This window comes from Setaria italica, chromosome II (genome assembly GCF_000263155.2).
Source record: "Setaria italica strain Yugu1 chromosome II, Setaria_italica_v2.0, whole genome shotgun sequence".
Taxonomy (NCBI): Eukaryota; Viridiplantae; Streptophyta; class Magnoliopsida; order Poales; family Poaceae; genus Setaria; species Setaria italica.
The window spans coordinates 44,449,144-44,458,378 of record NC_028451.1 but is presented as its reverse complement, the minus strand read 5'-3'; the positions used below and the strand labels follow the sequence as shown (position 1 = coordinate 44,458,378).

The 9,235-nt window shown below is 44.4% G+C and overlaps 2 protein-coding genes across 3 annotated transcripts; one reads left to right on the top strand and one right to left on the bottom strand.

Annotated features, from left to right (window-relative positions):
• Positions 1–3,724: 3,724 nt before the first annotated feature.
• Positions 3,725–4,750, top strand: LOC101772626. Its single transcript, XM_004958099.2, has one exon. The coding sequence runs from the start codon at positions 3,725–3,727 to the stop codon at positions 4,544–4,546; it is 822 nt and encodes a 273-aa protein (XP_004958156.1). The 3' UTR covers positions 4,547–4,750.
• Positions 4,751–5,355: 605 nt separating this feature from the next.
• LOC101771687 (A-kinase anchor protein 17A) lies at positions 5,356–8,669 on the bottom strand. 2 transcript variants are annotated; one of them, XM_004958096.3, is made up of 5 exons: positions 8,036–8,664; positions 7,810–7,954; positions 6,907–7,066; positions 6,014–6,193; positions 5,356–5,663 (listed from the first exon to the last, which is right to left on the bottom strand). In XM_004958096.3, the coding sequence occupies exons 1-5, from the start codon at positions 8,553–8,555 to the stop codon at positions 5,658–5,660; spliced, it is 1,011 nt and encodes a 336-aa protein (XP_004958153.1). In that variant the 5' UTR covers positions 8,556–8,664; the 3' UTR covers positions 5,356–5,657. The 2 variants fall into 2 exon arrangements, with proteins under 2 accessions (XP_004958153.1, XP_004958155.1); XM_004958098.3 differs by lacking the exon at positions 5,356–5,663 and having other exon boundaries at positions 6,044–6,189; positions 8,036–8,669.
• Positions 8,670–9,235: the final 566 nt, after the last annotated feature.

Genomic DNA, 9,235 nt, shown 5'->3' with positions numbered 1-9,235 from the left:
AAAGGGGGGCGCGCGGGGGGCGGTCTCGGGGCGCGGGGGGGAGGGGGGTGGGGTTAAGTAGCTAATATTTTGTTTGCCGAAGGTCCAAACGTGGACACTCGGCAAAAATTTTGATTTGCCGAGTGCAATAAATAAAACACTCGGCAAATTTTTTTTTCTCATTTTTCTTCGTTTTATAACACTTTTTTCTCTATTTATTTTGATATATTTTAAAATACTCCATCAAATTACTTCAACAATATATATTTGATCGTTCTACTCATATTATTTCATTATTTTATGCGCTTATAGTTCAAATTCAATTTATATCAATTAAAATTCTATAATTGCACTTAATACATTAAAATTATCTAACGGTTCCAAAAAATTACAAAAAATTCACATGAAACAATATATGTTCTCTACTGACTATACAAAAAGTTTTGTAGTCAAAACAAAACTCGACAGTCACTCTAACTCCAATTCTTATTGAATCCTTCTCAATGCTACTATTGTTCTTCTGAGATGTTTTGGTTTGTAAACATTGTACGTGACGAAATGTGTGAAATATTCTGAATTTTTTTCACAGCCTCCACGTATGATATCATCACATCATGACAAATCTCATGATTTTCAGACTTCGCTTGCTTTTTTTACAATTTAAAAATTATTCGGCCACACGTTCGTGGTCGTGTTTCCTGAACAAAATGTTCAAAATTTCTTTTCATTTCATGGGTCATGTCTCAAATTTGGCTAAATAACATGAATATTATTTTTCTACTCATTTTATTCTATAATTTGAATCACTTGCAGTTCAAATTTGACTTATACCAAAATTTTCCTTGAAATACAATTAATTAAATAAATATACCAAATAAATCCAAAAATATACCAAATTTTGACATGGAGTACCACATGTTGTATGTAGAGAGTAGAAAAAATTTCAAGGTGAAAAGAGAAAAAAACTTATTTTTTTTGCCAAGTGTCAAAAAAAAACACTCGGCAAACCCTCCTCTTTGCCGAGTGTCTTTTTTTACACTCGGCAAAGTCCACTCGTTGCCGAGTGTTTTTTTTTACACTCGGCAAAGAGGAGGGTTTGCCGAGTGTTTTTTATTTGGCACTCGGCAAAGCCTCGATTTGCCGAGTGTTTTTTCTTTGCCGAGTGTTTTTAGCTTGGCACTCGGCAAAGAGCTTGTTTGCCGAGTGCTCGAAAAAAAACACTCGGCAAAGAAAAAACACTCGGCAATTTTTAGCTTTCCTTAGTGTAACACACTAGATAGTTGTTTCCGTTTAATCTTCATTTAGTCTAAACATTGGCCATTTAGTCTAATCAATGGCTTCAGACAAATAACAACATCCATCACATACTTGAGACCGGGGAGTGCTAGATTTTATGCCTTGCATGACACATGGTTTGACAAACAATTATTTAGAGTTTTTTATGGGGGCATTTTCAAGTCCTGCTGCAACGCAGCGTATCAACTAGTCAGTCCAAAAATGAAAGAAAATACAAATAGACTTTGCGCGCACATGACACAACTTCGTTCGTCCCGTTATGATCTGTTGATTATTGTATGGTGGTATGCGTGTGAAGGTGAAGAAATGACCTGAACGCAACCTTATCTGCATCTACTCAGCTGCTCTGCACTCGTGACGACACAGTCCGTCCAGAAGGTTTACTCGCAAAAAAAAAAAAGTCCGTCCAAGGTTTTGAAATAATCTGCCCTGGGCCGCAAGAAACAGGAACCCCGCTCGTGCTAACCGATTCGTAGCAACCGGCCGGCTGCCCGGCTCGTAGAATTCCATTAATCAAATTGCAGCAGCAGCAGCAGCAGCCGCCGCCTCATGTTAATCAAGCGAGATCCTCACGGGTAGCAGCCTAGCAGGTGCGAACCGATCGACGTGCCAGCCCCGTCAACTCGGTTACCCAGTGAATTTTCGTTACGTGTTGCGTTGCATGCCTGCACACGCCGGCCCGATCTCTTTGGCGGCCGCCATCATTTGGTTCATTTCTCCCGTGCCTGTCAGCGCTTTCGTGCGTGACTCCCGACTGTTCGTCGGATAGAAAAAATTTCATCCTATCTATCCACTCATCAGGTCGGATGGAACGGCGCGGAAAACGACAGAGAATCGTTAACCTAACCACGATGGATCGGAGAATCGGAAGCACTGATGATTTCAGCTCAGAACTGGTCTAGTTATCATTCAAGGTCGGTAGCCTGACGAAGTTAAAAATTAGAACACGGCCGACGGGTCACCTGTTTGACATGACGCCAAATAAAATACTGGCAAAACGCATGGAAGAATCAGACACAATGTTTGATCCGTTCAAGCACACGCATATTTACGAGGCACGATGTGTGTAAGCCGGCCTCTCTCTCTCTCTCTCTCATGTGTAAGTCGGCCTCCAAGAGTCCACGCCTTGGACAGCAATCAAGCTTGGCTACCTGCAGGTCAGTAGCTCTGCAGAGACTCTGCATCCCAATCCTAAACAGAGAATTAGATAAGTGATCACCGATCACGCACCGAAATCATGAAAATGATGCCCAACTCTCGTGCTGCTCGTGAAATCAATGAGTGCACTGAGTGGCCACTACGACTCAGTCCACATCAAAGAATAAGATGTGGTCAATTTATCCGGGTGAAGTGGTCTATACGCTGATAATCTCTCACTAATTCATGGGATCATCAGTTGGGTGTTGGACACACTACTGGAGAAACGACCAGTAACCCCTTTTACTACCGAGCGTCATTTAGCATCGGCTAAAAAAATTGATGAACAGACATGAGGCCCTCACACACGCGTGGTCCGTGAGATTCGAACCCACGACTTCAAGCCTTGCGCGAACTTTCCTTACCATCTCACCCACACATCATATGAAGTTAGATATGCTTTCCTTTTAAAGTAACCCACAGAGAGGCTTTTAGTATCGGGCAATAACACCGCCCTGGTACTCCACGAGGTACTGGTGTTATTGTCCGGTACTAAATGACCCATGCCTTTTAGTACCGGGCAATAACACCAACCGGTACTAAAAGGCCTCCAAGGATCGAAAAATTTTACCCGGTACTAATTTCGTCAAGGCCTCCAAGGATCGAAAAATTTTACCCGGTACTAATTTCGTCAAGGACGAATGCTCATATTTTTAATGATAATTATTGGAGCACCAATTTAACCGACAGTACAGGTAGATCTCAGTGTCAGCTAGATACTGTACATAGTGCCAATACCGTAAGATGCGTTCAACGAGTAACCAACGACCCTTGTCCAAAAAAAACCCCGAGTAACCAACGAGAGTTAATAGTACGATAGATACACATTCGAATACGCACGTCATGGATAACTTCGTGCCTGCAGAATCTTCTTAAGAAGTTCATATGGACATCCTTTTCATTTTTTTCTTTTTTGTAGAAAAAAGAAGTTCATACGAACAAGAGTCTCGCAGTGTTGCCCTCGAATTCTTGCATTAGGAAAAGATTTGCCAGGTCAAACGTGGCAAACAAGCCATGAAATTGCATTGAATAGTAGTGGCTCGTTCGCCCCTCCTTGCTTGACCAAGCTCGAACTGTCCTGCAGCCTTCATCATAGGACCAGGTCGTCGTCACTCGTCACGGTGACCCGAGACAAATCAAGAGCAGGACAGGTCAAACGGCTTGGGCTTGCAGTCCGTGTTAATGACAGGCAGCCTCCCTCTATAAAATGTCTTTTCGTTCCCAACAGAAAGTCGTAAACGGTACGCGAGAAATGGTGTTCTGCGGCACGGGCAGCTTCAAGGACGTCGACAAGGAGGAGGGCGCCGGCGCCGGCGGGAAGCCGGACGCGGCGGCCAAGGCGAAGAAGGCCGGCGGCAAGGCCAAGGGGAAGGACAACCCCTATGCGTCGCGGGGGCTCGACAAGTTCTCCACCGTGCTGTCCGAGCTCGAGTCCAAGCGGGAGAAGATCCTGCGCCGCGCCGGCCCGGACGCCGACGCCGGCCACCTCATGGTCCGGTTCGTGCAGTCCGGGGCCAAGGGCTGGGTGCCCATCGTCGTCAAGCTCCCGCACGAGGAGGAGCAGCAGGCTGCCGACGCAAAGAAGAGGCAGAGCAAGCCGGCCAAGCCGACCTCGCGGTCGTCGACGCCGCCCACGGAGCCTGCCAGCCCCAAAGAAGACCCGGTTAAGCCCGTGCACGTTGCCCCGGTGCCGGCGCCGGCGAAGACAGCTGTGCCGGCGAAGAAGAGTAAGGCCAGCCGCGTGAGGTGGTCCTGGGCCTGGGGAAGGAAGGTAAGGCCTTGCTACTACTGGCCGCTGGCCATGGCGCTGCTGCTGCTGAGCCTGGTGGTGTTCGGGAGGGTGTTCGCCATCTGCTGCACCTCCATTTGGTGGTACCTCCTGCCGATCTTGAGCGGGGAGGAAGCCCTCGGCGTGACGAGATCGCCGGCAGCCAAGGCACGCAAGGATGTTGGCAACAAGGTCGGCGACAAACTCGCGGTGGCGCCGCCTCCTTCGCATGGTAAGAAGGGTAGCTCTGGCGCTGCTCATGAGGTGATTTCGCCAAGAAGTCATGCACATCGAAAGAAGGGTTGATTTGCAGGATGTCTTGTGCTTTAGTTTGTAAATTTTGTGTAGTTGGGTGGCCGGAAAGAAAAAAAATTTCCAGGTTATCTTTCCTCCCTTCTTTTAGAAGTTGATTTACCTTTTTTATTTTCGTGCCTGTAAAAATGTACATCAGCCCCTTCTTTGTGTGGCTACCCCAAAAGTGTTTATAAAGCATCGATCGTTCGGAGTAAACATCAAATAACTCCTGATACCAGTATCATGGATACCGCGCAAAGGTTATAGCCTGGTTCATTTCAGATAATGGCAACATATCTGTGTCGTGGATACATGGTCCCTTTTCCACTCATTCGCCTGCAGTTCTACGCATGATCCATCCAAGAAAGAACCTCTAGATTCAGGCATGTGCAACATTGCATGTCTGCATCAGCTTGGAGAAGGGCGCATGAAACAAAAGTCAGGCATGTGTACTTCTAGATGCTTGGAAATATATTACCTGGTTGACATTCTAGATGAGAAGATTCAAAGCAAGTCGATGCATATGCACCTGCCACATCGGCACCACGATTCCACAAGAAACGTTTTCAGCACCAATCCCAAGTTACAAGCTTCCAGCCGAAACCTATCACAGACAGGGATCCAGACTCTGCGTCAGAAAACATCTCACCCTCTACACAGAGGGGATGTTATCCAGACCAGAAAGACTGCAGTTCTTGTATCTAGAAAGCTCCGCCTCCGCCTGCACGGCTGTACCCTATCTGCCGTTAAGCTCGGCACGTGTAGGCTTATCCATCCCTATTCTCATTTCTGATCATTCAATACAGTGAACTCAGATGCCATTGTGACTGATAAATGAGCATGGGCGGAACCGCCGTCCGCCGATGCTCAATGTGCTGTGGATTCTTAGACACGAAAAAACAATTTCGTTTTGTCGTGATATCTGCCGTCTGGGCATCAACCAGGACAATACTGATAGTTATAACTACAAATCAGTAACTATCAGAATGATTTTCTGTTAGTTAATTGACAATGAAAGGTGGAAAAAAAGTTGAAATCTGAGAATGGAGCAATACAATGATACAAATCAGCCGTTTTCCCTCTCATAACATAGCAATGTCTTCCCATACCATGCCTTGTGTCATCAATCCTGAATGACAATGAAGGGAGACGAGATTAGAAATTTTGAGAACATATAGACAGAAGGAATAAATACATCATATTTGCAAAACCCACTGAAACTGGCAAGATAAACTCCATAATAATGCCTAGTATCTGGATATATTAACCAATAATTCAAAATGAAAGTATGGTACATACAATTGACAAAACAGGTGGTGATTTTACTAGAACCATGGAAACTTAGATCCACAGATAATTTGGCAGCTATCAAGTATCAACTACCATGCACACAAATGTTCCATTGAAGCAGATCACACACACTGGACACCGCATAGAAGACTTGACACTTCAAGTATAAGACTTTATCTGGTGACTTACCCTAAATCTCTTCCTATGATCTGACTCAATTCGTGAAGTGTAATGTTTCTTCCGGCCATGAACCGACGCTGATGCATCCTTCTCACCTACATTGCTACGAGCAGGTTCATACTGAGCAATACGAAAGAAACCTTCGCGGTCCCAGGTCACATCATAGTCTACCCTTAGCCGCGATCCTTCCTTCAGAAACAAACTAAAGTCAGATCTCATTATGTTTTCAAAACACAGAATACAAACAACCATTAGATGTTTTGAACCAATTCTAAAAAGAAAAGGTCTTGCAAACATGTGAGTCTCTGTTAATGTCTATAGAAAAGTGAAGTTACCACTTGCTACAGCTATATATGCAAGGAAATGAGAATGAGCAATTCCTGACAACTGTTGCGGCTGTCAATCATCATACAAATACTTACAATACATATAGGCATTTTGAGCTTCTTGCTGCTTTGTTGTCCTTGGATATTTATGATATCTGTACTCTAATTAGTACATGGTACTATGGCTCACTAGGTTTCCAGTTCATGCACTACAAAGTTAGGCATTTTCAAGATCATGAAATGGTTTTCCACAGGGTTTACCAGAGAAGAGAGTAACAAGGCAGCCATAAATGTTTTATAAAGTAACAAGTAGATAATATCTAGCACTATTTGAGATGGTTTATATGATTATGTCACGCACGAGGACTTGAGAAGGGCACAAGCTATGAAATGTCCATACAAAATCACTACTGATAAACAACTGCTGCAAAATTACCTTATGGAACGAATCAACTTAGGTACCTTAAATATAGTGGTGAAGCAAATGTTGTCGATTTTTCATATTTGCCACATTATGTGTTCTAATAGGAATGAAGCATTGAAAAATGAGATAAAATTTTTTAAAAAAACTCTTACCTTCTCTAAAGAGCGTCCACATAACGCCTTCATTGCATCATGGAAGTCATCATAGCTCTCAAATTGCACCCAAACTTTGCAATTGAGTCCAGATATGAGCTCCTTATTGGCTCCATCTTCTTTGGCTTCTAACTCATCATCATTGGCAATATTTAGAGTCCTGTCATTTGGATGGAAGAATATTGCAAGGAAGTACTAGGCAAAATAAGTATTCACAGACAGTAAAATGCGTTGCAGAAACTAGTATTAACAGAGTAAAATTCATCATATTACTTTGAAGGCTAGTAATGAAAAAACTAGATGAATACAGATACCCAAAAAAAAATCGAAGAATCACAGTATCACGGCTTCAGTGAAGACAATTCACAGAATATCATTTTGCAAAGGGCAATTTTCTAGTTATGATTCAGAATATTTCTTCATATGAATCATAATCATCGCAAATTTATATATTTATTACTAATGAGTTTACGAAGTATCATATTACCACTTTACACAAAGGCACAACACAATATGAGAAAATTTCACAAATACTAGCACATATTGAGAAGCTACCTTCGGAATTGTGATACAGAGTTTTATCTATGCATATCAATTCAGTAACACCATCCACTTTTCAGGATAACATAAGACACGTGAGAATAAATATTGTTCGACGAAAAAATTAAGAAGCTACTGAGTCTAACAAAATGAATCAAACAATGATGATTTAGATTTCTAAGAGGACGAATGTAGACATATCCAGTTAGTTTAGATATCTTTAGGCCTTGGCAGCTTCCATTTCTTATAGTAGTAATTCATTTGGGCTGTAGCCCATTGACACAAAAGCATGAACTACATAATCAGTGAAAAAGCAGGTACTGAATTATGAGCCAAACAAACTAGGAGAACACCAGAGCACACCTTATTTTACCGAGAGCTGAGAAAATAGTGTGTGTGACCAGCGTGGATGGCTTGGATGATACTCTTGTCTCTGCAAACCACCTGGACGGCACTCCACGGACAATAATAGTGTCAGGCCTTCTCGCTATCTTCCTCACCGGATTCCCTGATAGCAGCAAATATCAATCCCAATTCCATGTAGCAGGAATTGCAACCAACAAAATACAATACAGGAACCAGTACATACTGCTATTGAGTAGCTCGGAGGAGTAGAAATCCTCCCACGATTTCTTCATCGTCCTGAAGTCTTCCGACGGCGGGATCTCGATGGTCATCCGGAACTTGACTCCCTCGAGATTGAGCTCAATGCCTTCCAGCTTCTCGACCAGGGAGCTCCGCCACTCGAAGTATTTCTCCTCCTCCTGTTCCGGGGTCATCTCCTCGGCCTCGCTGTCGCCTTTGCGGGGGCGTAGTAAGGATAGGTCGCGGACATGGAGGGCCCCGGAGGCGACGGGCTCCTCGCGGCGGCGCTTCTGGAGGTTGGGAAGGCGGCGCACGGAGAGGTCGGAGTCGGGGAGGAGCGGGAGCGAGAGGGGCGGGTCGCGGAGGAAGGTGAGGAGGGCAGACTTGAGCTGCCACTCGTCGAGGGGGCGGACGGTGAGGTCAGCACGGAAGAAGGTGAGGATAAGCTTGAGGCGCGGTGTTAGGGAGAGCCCGCTCGGAAGTGGGAGCGGTTCGGTCGGCCGGAGCGCCGCGGCGGCGGGCATGGTGGCGCGGTGGGTCGGGGCGGCGCCTGGCGGCCTGGGGTTTTTTGGTGCGGCTGCCGGGTTACAGGCCGGGGAAATCGGAGAAGATGAGTGGATCTAAAATTAACGTCCAACATTTCCCGTGCAATTTGCTGGTTCGTGCGTGTTTGGCCTCCAACTCTCCAAGGCTCCAGCCAAACACCTCCTACGTCTACGTTTGTCTGACCGCAAACTTAGCAGGAAAAAACTAAATAAATTATCATCAAACTGAATGACTTTATTGTATTGGATAGAATAATATTCTATCTTAAGCTTAAATTTGGTTCAATTTTATTATACATCGTTCAAACACTACGTAGTCTCAACATGAAAACCGCACAATGCTCATCAAACAGAGTGAAGGAGAAGTAAATTTGAAAAGCACCATGCCGCAGCAAGCCAGAGAGGTGCGTTTTGAGTTACCAATATTATTTGTTCAATTAGTTAGTCTAGTGCGCGGTAGAACTCGTATACATGTATTTTAAGTATTTTAATTTACAGGATGATCAGTATGGTATCGACTGCACTCTCTAGCATAGATGGCATCTTAAATCGGTACATGTCGGAAAGTGGGTGGCAGCGATTCATCGACGACGAGGACGTAGATCGCCATAAGCGTTTCCAGAATCATCACAGAACTCTCCGCATACGGCAAGAGCTCG